Genomic DNA, 16080 nt, shown 5'->3' with positions numbered 1-16080 from the left:
CAGAGAAAGGGCAGATGCAGCATAATCTCTTCTCTATTTTTTCCTTGCCTGGGATCCATATGGAGTGCTCTGTAGCTGGTGCTACCCTTTGCATAGGCAGGAATCTAACAAATTAAAAAAAAAAATACAAATTCTTATTGCAACACTATATTTTTGTACTTAGGTTTATGTCCCACATTCCAGAAGAACTTGAACTAACAATCTATGTACTTCCACTTAAGGGGTTATTTACAAGCATTGACCTTTCCTGGCTCTTTAAGTAAACTCAGCATCAGAAAGGCAATATTCTCTTTGCAGGAGAAAAAAGCAGTCAATGCCCAGGAGTCTCAGAACAGTATATCTGCCTCTGCTTTTAAGGTATCCTAAAAAGCCAACAGTCAGGGGCCAGGTACAATGGCTCATGCCTGTAATCCCAGCACTTTGGGAAGCCAAGGTGGGTGGATCACCTATGGTCAAGAGTTCAAGACCAGCTGGACCAACATGGAGAGACCCTGTCTCTACTAAAAATACAAAAAGAAAAAAAAATTTAGCCAGGTGTAGTGGCGCATCCCTGTAATCCCAGCTACTTGGGAGGCTGAGGCAGGAGAATCACTTGAACCCAGGAGGCGGAGGTTGCAGTGAGCCGAGACTGTGCCTTTGCACTCCAGCCTGGGCAACAAGAGAAAAATTCTGTCTAAAAAAGCCAACGATCTTTTTATTTCAACATTTCTCAAACAATCTCTGCTACCTTAGTTCAGGCCACCAGGCTCCCTTGCTTAGATGAAGACACAACCCGTGACTGACCACCTTGCCTCTCTCTATGAGCTGAAACCAGTATTGTCTCCCTGAAATGTCTTCATGACTGTTTCTCTCTGGCACTCTAGCTCATCCAACCTACACTTCTTTGACATCCTTGGAACAACTAACTGTGGTCACCTCTGGACCTTTTCACATGCCATAACTCTTGCCTGAACACTGTCTTGCCTCTTTGATTGTCTGACCTCCTCCCCATCCCTCAAACATATGCAAGAAGGTCCCCAATTTCTGGGATGCCATTCTGGTCACACAAAACTGGGTTAGAGGTCTCTGCAAAACCATCCAATATTTTCCCTTTTGTAGTGTTTTTTTTATATGGTACTTAGTTACATATCAATTATATCTTACCATTTTAAAACTGCCAAGCTGTGTGAGGTTAGAAACCATGTTTACCTTTTTTTTATTGTTGTAAAGGCAGTTGCCTTTTAGGAACTTACAGTTGCCTTTTAGGAACCCCTGAAATATTTCTGAATCAATTTGAGGGAAGTGAAAAAAATGAGGCCATGTTTTAAAAACTCAAAACCATCCAAGATATGGAAAACGTGCCAGAAGAAAAAATTAGGGAAAGAGGCAATTGAAGTGCTGAAGCAATTGTCCAGTGTTGAAATGTTGGAAACTGCCCACAGAATGAGAAACTTGGAACTGAGATAAATGAAGCAGGAATAATAGGTGTGATTTGACAAGCATCAATATAAAGAATCAAGAAAAAAGAGGTTTGGAAGACTTTATCTAAAATGCAAGGCTGTGATACCATTCCCCAAAGCTGAGAAATGAAAAACGGAAACAAATTTTGAAGGAAAGACAATTAAATTTGCTACTTGGATACGTAAAGATAAAATATTCCAAGGTCCAGTAGCAAAGTGGATGTGAAGCTTATAATATGGTTTGGCTGTGTCCCCACTCAAATCTCATCTTGAATTGTAGCTCCCATAATCCCCATGTGTGATGGAAGGGACCTGGTGGGATGTAATTGAGTCATAGGGGTAAGTTTTTCCTGTGCTGTTCTCATGATACTGAATAAGTCTCATGAGGTTTGACGGTTTTATAAAGGGCAGTTCCTCTGCACACGTGCTCTTGCCTGTTGCCATGTAAGATGTGCCTTTGCTCCTCCTTCACTTTCCACCATGATTGTGAGGCCTCCCGGCCATGTGGAACTGTAAGTCCATTTAACCCCTTTTTCCTTATAAATTACTCAGTCTCAGGTTTGTCTTAATTAGCAGCATGAGAATGGACCAATACAACTTAGAAAGACCACCGAAGGGGAGCCTTAAACTTCAATCTCACTAGCATTAGGAACATTTGCTATTGGGCCAGTTAGTGTTTATGGTCTACTTCAGCGATGAGAGTCTTTCTTTCCTATGTGGAGTTCATTCCATCAGGTTTAGGAGGCACTCACTGTAAGCTACCTTGAAGCACAGGATAAACCTACATCCAAGACGTGGCCAGCTACAGCCATAAAATGGTAGATATAGGTATTATCAGCACGTGTCCCATGCCAGGCCAGCCTGAATATCTATGTGGATAATATTCTGCTGAAAATAGCAAAATAAACCCCAAACATATATATAAACAAGGGACTCTTTCCAGTGATGTTACCAAATGAGAGAATGTGAGAGTGGGGGTGATCAGCAGACTTCTTCAAAGAGATCTCTCCGAAGAATAAAGCCAATATATGAGAATGAGAATCTTGTGAGAGATGATAAGTGTGAGGGCAGATGCGTTCTTAGATTATCTGGTGATGTCAGCCAAAACATTATCCTTTCAAGTAAGCTAATTTGAACTGGAATACTATCATTTGTAAATGAAAAAGTCTTTAGAAGTAGAAGTAGTGACCACTGAAGAGTCCTATGAATAAGAGTGTTCTAAAGAAAGTGCCATGGAGAAGAATAGTATAGGATTAGGGTGAAACTCTGGGGAATTTCCAACAAGAAAGAGCAGGAACAGGAAGGTAATTCAAAGAAAGCTGGATACAAAGTTGAATGCAGAATTGACAATAGATAATTACTGGGAGGATAACAATTGCGCAAACATAAAGATAGTTGCCAAATGGCTAAAGTTATTGAAAAATATAGACATATTCCTAGAAGGGTAGTATCAACAACGAAAATCTGCAACATTGACTCTCTGACATAGATTCCAAATTATTGCACATAAAGTGATGAAAACAGATTAATTTTATCCAGCATTTGTATGGATTAAGTCTACTCTTAATTAAACTCATTTCTGAAATATGTGTGCATTTACATGCCATAAAATGCACACCCAAAAAAAGTGTTTGAATCCTATGACACTACCTTAGAGCAGGTTTTCCAATCTATTTTTTTTAACTTGTAAAATTGTCTGACTAGCAACTCTCTTACAGTGCGTTGGCATCAGTTGACAGTTGTTAGATAGTATCTTTCATTCCTGTCTAAAAATAAGAAAATAACGTATGAGTTATGTTCATCTTTGGGAACAAAATGTATGGTGGATAGAGAGTCAGACACAGTTTATCAACAAGCTGGAAAAAAAGAAGTTCTGAGTTTGAAAATGCCAGAATTTTTGCAAGTCACAGGAAACAAATCAAGAAGAAAGAAAAATTTATGTTGCACCAAAATATTATTAGGGTTGGAGAGCAAGTGATCTCCACTTTTGCTGGTGGTAGGGTTAAAATGACAATAACTATAATGATAATTACTAGCACTTATTAAAAGAAAGATAATGTCCAGATCATAATAAATACATAACTGTGAGAAATGAACCCAATTACTCTATATGGTAGAGTTTTTACAGACGCAGAAAATGAGACTCAGTCGATGTTCTAGAATTTGGTCAAGATCACACTGATGGTACCCATCAGCACTGGGATATGGACAAAGTTGAACTCCAGAGTCTTCATTCATTACTCTTTTCCCATATGCCTCCCATATAAAACAACAAGGATTCAAGTTATCCAGCAAGAAGATAAAATTGAAAGGTTGTAGACTCTCTTTTTCTAAGGATTAAAAAAAAAAAATACAACCAAAGACTAGAAAGCGCTGTGTTATTCTTAGTTGAGTTATGAAAAGTAATCCTATCTAGAAGTGGGAAGATAAATGGAAAGCAATCTTCTCAAGGTACATTTCAGCCTTCAAAATATTGACCACACAAACTCTTGAAATGTACTAACATCTACAAGGTATTCTTTGTAGGTAAATTAAAGCGCTGAGGTTTTCAAACTAGAACCTTTTAACCATTATTTAGGTAGAGTGGAAAAATGACTATTTTAAGACAATGGTAGAGATAGAAATGTTTACAGATTTCCAGAGTATTCCCACAATTATTATATAAATTAATTGAATCAGTGCAGGTAGTACTCTAGCTCACTAGTGGTTCATGAGTTTTCAGCTCATTAACACTGTTTAAATGTACATTATGCCAAATTATACAGAGCAAAAGTTATTGTGCAAATGATTTTAAAGATCATAAGAGCAAGAACTAATTTATGGAGAACCAAAACCAAACCTAGCCTAAAATGTGTACGTGTGTGTGTGTGTTTGTTTATGTGCTTTTTAAAGCACATCAAAGAGTTGGTAGGATTTATTTCTTTGCTCTAACTGAATGAGAGAACTGATGCAAGCATACTTTCAAAAATTCAATCTTCCCCCAACTTTTTCTTTGACCTTGACCTAGACAGCCAGCCTGAGGTACAGAGAAAGAATTCAATCTTGGCCCCCTCTCAAGAGACTTGAACTGCTAACTGGAAAGAAGCACTTTTTGAGGAATAAGAGGCCTGGCTGAACTCGCTGGCCCACTGGGCCTTGGTTAGCACAGAAAAGAGTCAGTTCTGCTTACCTGAGCAATATCATTTAGATAGTGACACCTTTCTTGGTTAGTGTTCCAGGTGGACAGGTTGTGCAAAAAGGTAATGACCATAAGGGAGGACACAGAATCAGCGCTGACAGCCCAGTACACATCCCTGCAGTCGAAACTTTTTCCTACAGTGGTGTTGGTAGAGACGTATTATAGTCAGGAATGCTTCTGGAGAGTCAGGAATGATTGTGAGATGGAGGTGAATGGATGAGAACAGGAATTACATCAGCAGGGCTGGGAGCTGGTGGTGAATATTATATGTTCAATCAATACCATTAACTACAGTTCCTGTATTATTAAGAAAGATGTAAAGGTATGGATTCTTGAAAGCCTTAGAAAATGTACTTCATAGACTCTTTCCCACCTTTGACCAAGGATTTAATTATGTTTTTGTTTCTTTACTTATTTATTTGGGAGGTGATGAAACACATTGGTTTAAAACATAGTTCTTGAATCCAGTCCCTTAGGTTTGAAGCCTATCTCCAGCTCTTTCCATGTTTTCAACTTTGGATGACTTATTTAATCTCTCTCTGACTCAGTTTCCTAATAAGTAAACAAGGGAGTGATAGTACCCATCTCGCAAAGTTATTGTGAGCATTAACTGAGTTAAGGCAAGCAAAATGCTTAGATTGGCTCCAGACACAGAATACTCAACAAATGTTTGCCATTGTTCTTTTGTCATAGTTATTATTGTTGTTTGTTTAATATACCTGAAAACCATGTAGTAATCCTTGTGAAACACAGAATGCAGAGCACAGTCCCAGGCACATACACATGCAAAAGCAGAATTTACGTCCAACTCTAGACTCCTAAGCCCCAGGAGAACGTCTTGTATATCACATTGCTCTTCACCCTACCTCTGGGGTCCAAAACAAAACAAAAAAAAGACAAGCTTGTACAAACTGCCTGGGAACTTGGCTGACCTTCATTATTAAAAGTGGCATCCATTTCACAGGTGGGACTAGGGCTGGGTCTGACCAGGGATCAGACCACTGCTCACTTTTGTCAGATGCATTAGCTCTCAGACCACTAGGATGCTATTTAGTGCAGGATTAGTCATTTACTAATTACTAATTACTCCGGTGGCCACAGACCGAAGGTCAGCAATTTTCTTCCTTCACACCAGGAGGATCCAGCATAATAGAGGCCAGACAGGTGATTTGCATACTCAAGAGAAGAAGCCACAATAGAAGAAGGCAGAGGAGAAGTCTGTGTTGAAAGCAAGCAAAGATGAGCACAATTTGACCAGAGCTTCCGTAAGCTTCTCATGGGAACACCTGGCTCATTTCTCCTGCTGGGAGATGGCAGGTTCTTGCATTTGATACTTGAGTGGGCCAGGTGGGGTAACTGGACAAGGTCTGACTCTGGGCCTGCATCACTTTCGCTGGCTGGCAATTCTTTTCCACGCTGAGCATCTGTAGAGTCATCCAACTGTGTTTGCAAAACTTGGTTGTATGTGAGAAGTGTGTTTGTTTTATGATCAGTGTCTTGGGTTTTAAATAAGAATACTGCAGGAGATGATCCCACTATGATCCTTGTTAATGTACCTCTAGGCTAATAAGTACGGAGATGATCCTGCTCTTTGATTTCATGAATAAGAAAATAAAATGGGAAATGCATGACATTTAAAAAAAATTATTGTTATTACTGAGTGTAAAATTTATTTTAACCCTCTCTGTAGTGGCTAAGTTTCAAGTTGAATGTACTGCTTGCCAGATTGTATCTCCTGTTCCTTCTCTCCTTAAATATGTGCTTATTTACTTCCTGCAGAGTTCAATTTTAGAACCCATCAAAGTAGATCCACTCAGACTCTGACTACATTTTCATGCATAAATTCATAGACGTCTTCAGAAGGAATTGCACTTGCATATGCAAATACCTTCTGATGCTTTTTATTTCTACTTTTGGCCTGCACAGTTTTTAATTCATGCAAACACATTACACAAACAAATATGGGCTCAATAACAACATGCGGCATGTGTGAATTGTTAATTGCAAAGCTCTGAGTTTGATATGGCCAAGCAACCTCTATTATTATCAATGGAGGGGAACAAGACTAAACAGGAAGCATAAAGGTATATTTGACAATAAAATCCCAGTCCTTGGTTTTATTTTATGTAAATATTAATAATGGAAAAGGTGATAGGCCGATCCACAATTCAGCAATAACCTGGAAGCTACGTCTCAGTGCACAATGATCCAGAAGCCAGGATACACCTTTAATAAGACTCAGGAAGAAGAGTGAACATTTCAGTACAGAATTCTGAGACACAAAAACGTATGCAGCAACAACATAAATGAGACAAAATCTCCAGCAGAAAATGAAAGGCTTTCAACCACGTTGAACGTGCATCACCTTTCAAAATATTTGAGTTTCGTGTTAGTGCAGCTCTGGGAAACAACAGAGAGGTGTCCCAATTTTATTATATTGGAAATGTAAGCTCTCTCTCAGTTCATTAAGCCATGATTCTTCATATTTTCTTTTTTCCAATTGTCACTACCTGCAATTTCGGGAACGTTGAGAGCTTAACAAAGCAAAAACACTTGTTGAAGTTACAGATCAAAGGCATTTGATCCGGAGCAATTTTCAAGCAGCCTCTGCCCCCATTTTCTCATGGAGGAGGATCAGCATGTGCTTCATTTACATGAAGATAACTCAGAAAATAAGAAGGAAGATTAAATAAAAATTGTATCCTGCAAGAGTTATAATGGCAATGGAAACACAATTCTAACAGTTTCTCTGTTGATTTATTTTTTCAGTCCTCTGTTAAATATAAAAGCTGGAGCTAGGCTAAACCAAGAGTGTATAAAAAGATGTTATCTAGAACAACCTCTGGATTGTAGATTTATAAACCGTGGGCATAGTGCTAATTAATAATACACACACGTGCACACACACACACGTGCACGTTTTGTAATAAGTAAAAAATAGGAAAAGTAGTTTAAGGAAGCTGAGAAACCAGGACTAGAATTCCAAGCTAAGTTATTTCATTAGAAATTAAACCCATTGCCACATTTACTCCCAAGGACATGGAACAAGAAATAAAGAATCAGTGTTATAAAACAAATGATGCAATAACCTAGCAGAGCAGGGCTTAGCCCTTTGGTGCTGGCAGAGTGACCCTTCCCGAGGCATTCGGTAGAGTTCTGTGCCTTTGCTTGTAATTTTGCTGAGCCATCAATGTAAATTGCACACACGGCGAGGCTGGTACTAGTAAGACATGGAGCTAGAGAGTGAGCTTTGTCACACCACCTCTCAGCACTGCTTTGCTTTAGTCTACGTGTTGATGCATTTACAGCAACCCGGGAGAAGTGATAACAGAGCTCTTCATAAATATTGGACATGAAGAGAATGCCAACTGTTAGTGCTTGGGAGAAAAACATTCTCCTCCCAAAAGAAATCAAAACAGTATAAGAAAAGGAAAATTAAGGCTTGGGGAAAGTAGGAGGGATAATTACATCAGTGGAATTGGAAAATAACACACACGTGGCCACCTATGCTCCGAAACACAAAAAGAGAAATGTATAACTCAGAATTAACATCATATTTTAGTTGAAGGAAAAGGGTGTATTATTATACACTATTTCAAAGATGTTTTAACCAAGATACACCATTTGTTCAAGGAGAATCTAAGTGAGAAACCCAACGTGAAAAGGAATAGAAATTCGAGGCTTGTAAGTGGACTATGAGGAGAATAGTTTTGAAAAACCACAGATAATCTTAGGTTTTTCAGGATAGAGATTCACCACGGTGTTAGGAATATCCTTTATGGAACCAAGGGTCTGCTGTAGGGTACATCTGTCAAAACCCACCATGGTGAATCTCCAAAAGTAGCCACCAACCATGCAAATCAAGTAAGTTACACAGTTGAGAGCAAATCAGCCGGGGAAGACAAACCTTGTCTAGGAAACTCATCTGACTCCCGGTGGACGAGGTCTGTGACTCGGTTTCCATAGTGCATCCTGCTGTCATGATCATAGGCCTTCAGAGTCTCACTGGAGCTGTAGGATTTCTGTGTGGGCACGCGGCAGTCCTCACTGTCGAGAGAGGAGCTTGTGTAACGACACTCTTTGCCACAGCGTCCTCTGGTCAAAGAGCGGTGTCGCCGGTCCTTTACATCCATTATTCCAGATATGGTAGAATGCCGATGTTTTCAGAAAAGTCAGGCCTGAGTTTTGGCACTTGTCACTTTGCCACCTAAAAACATAGAAGAAAAAAACCAAGACTGTGATTACAAGAAATGTTGCCTTCAGTTCTGATTCATGCTCTGACTCGGACGAAAACGTGAAAATGCAGACTTGGTCAACCCTGCGCAATCTCTTTTGCAAAAGTTTAATGTAAACTAAACAATCAACCTAAAGAGAAGAACTTGATACAGTAAATTAATTTTCTTGCTGTTTAATTTAATAGATTTGGAAAAAATAGTAACAACAAATACTCATCTTTTGATTTTTTATGTATGCACAGATGACATGATGAGTCTGTCACTCTAATGCAAGATCTTACTATGAAGCAATTCAAAGCCAAATTGATTTTATCCTTCTTTAATTACATTCTCTCTATGCTAGAGAAGGCTTGGGTAGAAAACAAATACCACCCCGCCATCCCCACTGACCCCCCAAAATAAAAAAAAAGGCAAAGAAAGGTACAGCAGCAGATTTGAGCATCAGACATAAATATGTGCTATTAATACTTTGTAGTGATACCAAGTTCCATGCAACTAACATAACATTTCCTAGCTATGTCTGGAGAATAAGAATAAAAGTTGTTCTCGACGTGCAAACAATCTTTCTCCAATTTCTTCAACGAGCTTTTGGCAAACTCCCAGTTTTTCCTCCTTTGCAGATCTGTGTCTTGGACACACCTGGTTACTTCTTCTGCCTAGTCACCCACCAACATGATAACTGCTGACAGGCAGGCTTACTGGCGCAGCCACCTGATAATTGCCCCAAGCCATTCTGTTACCTTCATTTCTGGGATACCCACTATAGAACAGAAAAAAAAATGAGGAAGATTACCAAGTACAGTAGGAAAGCTGAAGGGAAGGAACCTCTAACATATGAACTGGCAACCAGGGAGCCCCACAGTCTGGCATATGATACCCTCAGCCTGGAAGTGTATGCCAAACATCACTCAGAAAACACTCGCCTTCTGCCTAGCAAATATGACCAAAATGCTTAGGCGCTTCCAAGTTCCAAATCATAGGCTCTTATTGATTTCATTTGCCATGCAAAATACCATAGATCACAGGGCCAGGACCTGGACAGAATGGACAAATACGAATTTTAATTAAAATGGAAAATGCAACCCAGAGCCAGGGTGATGATTTTTCTCCAGGCTACTGTTGCTCACTGCCTCCTCAATATGTCAGGAAATACGGGGGGAGCAGATCAGTAGTTTTGAACCCCTCTGTTCTTCCTTGTCTACTTTACCACACTATAATAAGATAGCTGTGCACAGCAATGTGGATGACATTTGCCTCCAGACACCAGAAGCCAAGTTGCCCCTCTGTTGTTTTTTCATACCAGGAGTTCTTCTAGATCTCAGGGACCCCTCTAATTTACACTGTGTGTATACTTTGTCAAATATTGCCTATAATTGCAGACAATTTTGTTTGATAATTGGCAATGCAAAAGAGGGTATGACTGGCCAGGCACGGTGGGTGACTCACTCCTGCAACTTTGGGAGGCCGAGGTGGGTGGATCGCCTGAGGTCAGGAGTCTGAGACCAGCCTGGCCAACACAGTAAAACCCCGTCTCTACTGAAAATACAAAAAAAAAAAAAAAAAAAAAAGTTTGGGCGTGGTGGTGGGCCCCTCTAATCCCAGCTACTTGGGAGGCTGAGGCAGTAGAATTGCTTGAATCCGGGAGGCAGAGGTTGCAGTGTGCTGAGATCCGCCATTGCACTCCAACCTGGGCAACAAAAGCAAAACTCCATTGCTCATAAGAAAGCACAAGCAGTAGCTAGTTTGCTGGAGTCTAGAGTCTCTCACTCAGCAAGTTCAGAAGTGCCTTTGAGAGTCTCTAGTCATGACTCCAGGACCTGCTTAGAGGACATAAGTAGTGTCGACATGTCAGTTTTTGCTGTGGCATAGTCAGTTCAAGTGTCTCCACATTAAGGCAATTTCTAGATGCCCAAATCTCCTTTCCTAACTTCTAACATGCGATTTCAACATTTTGGAATCCATACTATAGGTTATTTAAGAGTGTGGCCATTGAGGTCTTAATTGGATGTCAGTCCTATCATGACCACTGGTGAGACACAACCCTTGTCAAAATTATTCCTGGTCTTTTGAACTTAGTTTCTCAATCAGTTGAAATAGAAAAAAATAGTATCTACTTCCCAGAGTTTTTGTAAAAATTAAAACATACACGGTGGTAAAATTCCTAGTATACTATTTAACACATCATAGGTGCTCAATTAAAATTAGTTTTTATTCTCCTCTGAATGATTTTTAAAACGTTTTTTTGTTAGCTAAGGAGTTACACACTTGCATAAGACAGAGGAGGAAGATGATGATATGAATCCCTGAAACTCACAGTTCTAATAATAAATCCTAATTTTTAAGCTAGGCTCCAATCACGGAAGACGTTCAGCATCTGCTAAAAGAATATAAGACTGTGTGCACCAACACTGAGGAGCCACAGGTGGTTTTATGGGAGTTGAGTGTTTTGAGTCAATTTGATGATTTCTTCTCTCTTGCTTCACTGTTAGTTTGTAATTTCAGTATCTTCAGTGTACCTGACTCATGAAATCTTATCTTCTCTAATTTGCATTGTGCTAGGAAAGTAGACTGACTTTCTATATATGTGTGTGTATGTGTGTGTGCTTTTATTTTATTTTTTAAATCATGCTCAGAGTGGGAGCTTAAAGGGTTATAACTTTTTTTTTTTTTTTTTTGAGATGGAGTTTTGCTCTTGTCGCCCAGGTTGGAGTACAGTGACGCAATCTCGGCTCACTGCAACCTCCGCCTCCTGGATTCAAGTGATTCTCCTGCCTCAGCTTCCCAAGTATCTAGGATTACAGGTACCCACCACCACACTCGGCTAATTTCTTGTATTTTTAGTAGAGATGGGGTTTCACCATGTTGGCCAGAGTGGTCTTGAACTCCTGACCTCAGGTGATCTGCTTGCCTCGGCCTCCTGAAGTTCTGGGATTACAGGTGTGACCCACTGTGCCAGGCCGCAAGGTTTATAACCTATTAATAAAGTTCAAGAACTTTAGTGTTTGGACATTTTGACATCTAATGTGGTTGCTCAGAGATCTTTTCCTGATAAATTTCTCTTTTTTGGCTCTGCCCTTGATAGTTAAATTTGTCAGCAATATCACCTCTGGATAAATGATGGAAATTTATATATGATGAGGTAAAAAAATCACAAATCTCAGTCAGAGAAACTAAATTTCTTAAGGAGCTAGGCAGAGCTCACAGACTGTTGGCAAATAGACATTTTGCATTTAGCCTGCCTGTTACTTAAAAACTGATTGTCGGCCAGGTGCGGTGGCTCACGTCTATAATCCCAACACTTAGGGAGGCCGAGGCGGGTCGATCATGAGGTTAGGAGTTCAAGACCAGCCTGGCCAAGATGATGAAACCCCGTGTCTACTAAAAATACAAAAAAAAAAAAAAAAAAAAAAAAAAAAAAAGCTGAGCATGGTGGCAGGTGCCTGTAATCCCAGCTACTCAAGATGCTGAGGAAGAGAATTCTTGAACCCAGAAAGCAGAGGTTGCAGTGAGCCGAGATCACACCACTGCACTCCAGCTGGGCAACAGTGTGAGACTCCATCTCAAAAAAAAAAAAAAAAAAAAAAAATTGACCGTCGGTATTAAAAGACAAAGTGGAAGAATTATATATGAAAATCTGGATTCTTGTCTTTAAAAATCAGGCAGTCTATAAATGTCTCCTTCCAGAAAGACAGAATAGACATAATTTTCCCTACAAGGTACAGCTAAAAGCCCCGAACATTATATAGAAAACACGTAAGATTATGAAAAGTAGAAAGAAGAGCAGAACAATGAGGGGCCTCAGGACCCAAGGAACAACAGAGGTGAGTTTCCTGGGGTTTCTTTTTGCTATATATATGGCAAAAACAAATTAGATGATAGACAGATAGATAGAGATAGACAGAGATATAGATTGATACAGATATCCCAGACATGGACCTGGTAACCCGGAGATCTCAATGGGCACAGACAACAAAAGTGAGCCTCCTATATAGCCAAAGGACTATAAAAAGGCAGGCTCGGTTGGGCGCGGTGGCTCACGCCTGTAATCCCAGCACTTTGGTAAACCGAGGTGGGCGGATCACGAGGTCAGGAGATCGAGACCATCCTGGCTAACGTGGTGAATCCCCGTGTCTACTAAAAATGCAAAAAATTAGCCGGGCGAGGTGGCGGGTGCCTGTAGTCCCAGCTACTCTGGAGGCTGAGGCAGGAGAATGGCATGAACCCGGGAGGCGGAGCTTGCAGTGAACCGAGATCGTGCCCATGGACTCAAGCCTGGGTGACAGAGCAAGACTCTGTCTCCAAAAAAAAAAAAAAAAAAAAAAAGAGAAAAGAAAAGGGCGGGCTCACAAGAAAGAAAACGTTGAGACAATCTCTACCCCATTCCAGCCACACACCATGGAAACGGACTGTGGCCCCACCCCCATCTTCAGCAGCAAAAGCCAAGTGAGAAGCTCACCATTCTATGAAAATGAGGCTGCAAGTAGGCACCAACCTCAACCAGAATACAGGAGAGCCAGGGCTTTCAGCCCCTTCCAGGAAGTAGTGAAGCTCTCCTCTTCGTCCACCCTCACTGAGCATAAACAAGGCACTCCTCCCCTTCTCCACTGGGGTGGTGTGGAAGAAGGTTTGGGAGAGTCAGAAATTTTCACGGTCCTCCTGTGGTGAGTCCTCTTGCCCCCTATGGTGTCAGTGGATGCCATGTAGTAAGCAGTACTGAAGCATTCCTACCCCTACTACCCAGAGAGGTATTGCTGCATGTCTCGTGGGGAGCCAGAACTTCCATTCTTCTATCCCCTGGGTTAGCTTCCCCCTCGGCATCTAAGAAGAAACTCCCAACCTTTGAATGTTGGCAAAAGCTGAGCAGGGAATTTGGCAGTAATGAGGTAAGTTCCCCCTTTCTCTGTCAACAGCCATGTTAGAGAAAATCAGCTAAAACAGAAGGTTTAAATAAGAACCAGAGTCTCATAACATAATATCCCAAATGTCCAGGTTTCAATAAAAAATCACTTGTCATACCAAAAGTCAGGAAGTTCTTAAGCTGAAAGGAAAAAGGCATTCAATAGATGCCAACGCTGAGATGACAAAGATGTCAGTATTATCTGATATAAGCAACCATCATGAAATTGCTTCAATGGACAATTATGGGCACAGTTGAAACAAATGGAAAACAGAAAGTCTCATCAAAGAAATGGAAATTCTCAGGAACCAAATAGAAGATGTAAAGAAGACCCCAGTGAAAATTTCAGAACTGAAATATACAATAACCCCAAACAAAACAAAACTCTCAATAGATGGTAGATTGACTTAACAGCAAAGAGGAGGCAAAAAGAAAAGAATGAGAGAACTTGCAAATAATCGGTAGAAATTACCCCAATATATACAACAGAAGAAAGAAAGAAAGAAAGAAAGAAAGAATGAAAGAAAGAACGAAAGAAAGAAAGAAAGAAAGAAAACAGAAGAAAGAGAAAGAAAGAAAGGAAAGAAAGAAGGAAAGAAAGAGAGAAAAGAAAGAAAGAAAGGAAGAAAGAAAGAAAGAAAGGAAGGAAGGAAGAGAGAGAGAGAGAAAGAAAGAAAGAAAAAGAAAGAAAGAAAGAAAGAAAGAAAGAAAGAAAGAAAGAAAGAAAGAAAGAAAGAAAGAAAGAAAGAAAGAAACTCACTTAGGGACCTGTAGGGACCTATAGAGTGATGATAAAATGCCTAATGTTCATGTCATCAGAGTCCCAGGAGGAGAAAGAAGGAGGGGCCAGAAAAGTGCTAAAATGCAGCTATATATATCCCAACTTTGCAAAAGGCATAAAAGTACCTATTCAGAAAGCTGAGTGAATCCCATGCAGGACAGATCCAATTGCATCCATAGTCTAACTTCTGAAAACTAAAGGCAGTGAAAAAATATTGAAAGGGTTAGAAAAAAAAATTACAACTTATCTATAGGGGAAAATGATCTGAACGACAGTGGACTTGTTATCAGAAACCATGGAGGTCATTAGAAAGTAGCACGACACTTTTCAAGTGCTGAAAGAAAAGAGTCTTCAAACTAGAATCCTATATTCAATGAAAATATCCTTCTGGAATGAAATAAAGTTCAAGAAATTATCAGATGGAGGACAATTAAGAGACTTGGTCACCAGTAGACCTATTTTTTAAAATAGCTAAAGAGTTAGTTCTCTAAATAGAAAGGAAACCATAAAAGGAGGAATCTTGGAACACCAAGAGTTAGTGAGAATGTGGAAAGCAAAAGTATGAGCAAATGTAATAAACTTTCTCCTTTTGAGTTTTTAAGAATTTTTCGATAGTTGAAGCAAAAATTAAAACACTCTGGGATATGATTCTAAATGTATGTAGATAATATATTTAATAAATTATATTGTAAATAGGGGTGGGTCAGAGAATGTAAAGGAAGGGAAGGCTTCCACACTTTATTCAAACTAGTAAAATGATGAAAGGAGTAGACTGTGATAAGACATGTATGTCCAATGTAGCAACTACAAAAACTCTACAAAGAGATGCGCTCAAAATTACTACAGGTAAGTAAAACTGGAGCCCGATAAACTGTCCAGTAACCCATAAGAAAGTAGGAAAAATAAAACAGAGGTATGAAAAGTGCAGAGAATATGAGAACACACAGAAAATTAAAAATAAAAGGGCAAACTTAAGTCCTAAAATAGCAATGCTTTTTTTAAATGTAAATGGTCTTAATATATTGATTAAAAGACAAAGACTGGCAAAGTGAATTAAAAACATGACCCAACTCTATGGTGCCAATAAGAAAGTCATTTTGTTTCATTTTATCTTTTGACAAGGTCTCATTCTATCACTCAGGCTGGAGTGCAGTGGCACAACCACAACCCACTGCAGCCTCGACTTCCCAGACACAAGCGATGTTCTTGTCTTAACTTTCTTAACTTCCTGAGTAGCTGGGACTACAAGCATGTGCCACCTTGCCTGGCTAATTTTTGTGTTTTTTATGGAGATGGAATTTTGCCATGTTGCCAAGGCTGGTCTTGAACTCCTGGGCCCAAGCAATCTACCCTCCTCAGCCTCCCAAAGTGCTGAGATTACAGTCACGAGCCACCGTGCTCCACCAAGAAAGTCATTTTATATATAACAATCCAGGCACATTGAAAATAAAACTAAAAAAAAAAAAGGTATAATGCAAATATCAATCAAAAGAAAGCAGGAATGACTATATTAATATTGGATTAAGTGAACCTTACAGGCAAAGAAATTA

At 39.7% G+C, this 16080-nt stretch overlaps 1 protein-coding gene across 8 annotated transcripts in view; it reads right to left on the bottom strand.

Moving 5' to 3' along the window:
• Positions 1–16080, bottom strand: part of TENM2 (teneurin transmembrane protein 2) — a 1286794-nt gene that overhangs the window by 968295 nt on the left and 302419 nt on the right. For all 8 annotated transcript variants that reach the window (XM_045395034.3, XM_045395036.3, XM_005558468.5 and 5 more), the window contains exon 3: positions 8525–8824. In XM_045395034.3, the coding sequence (XP_045250969.1) occupies positions 8525–8750 (226 nt within the window). In that variant the 5' untranslated portion in view covers positions 8751–8824. The remainder of the gene's footprint in view (positions 1–8524; positions 8825–16080) is intronic.

Source organism: Macaca fascicularis, chromosome 6 (assembly GCF_037993035.2).
Source record: "Macaca fascicularis isolate 582-1 chromosome 6, T2T-MFA8v1.1".
In the NCBI taxonomy this organism is placed as follows: domain Eukaryota; kingdom Metazoa; phylum Chordata; class Mammalia; order Primates; family Cercopithecidae; genus Macaca; species Macaca fascicularis.
The sequence above is the reverse complement of the archived record's forward strand: the minus strand, read 5'-3'. Positions and strand labels throughout refer to the sequence as shown.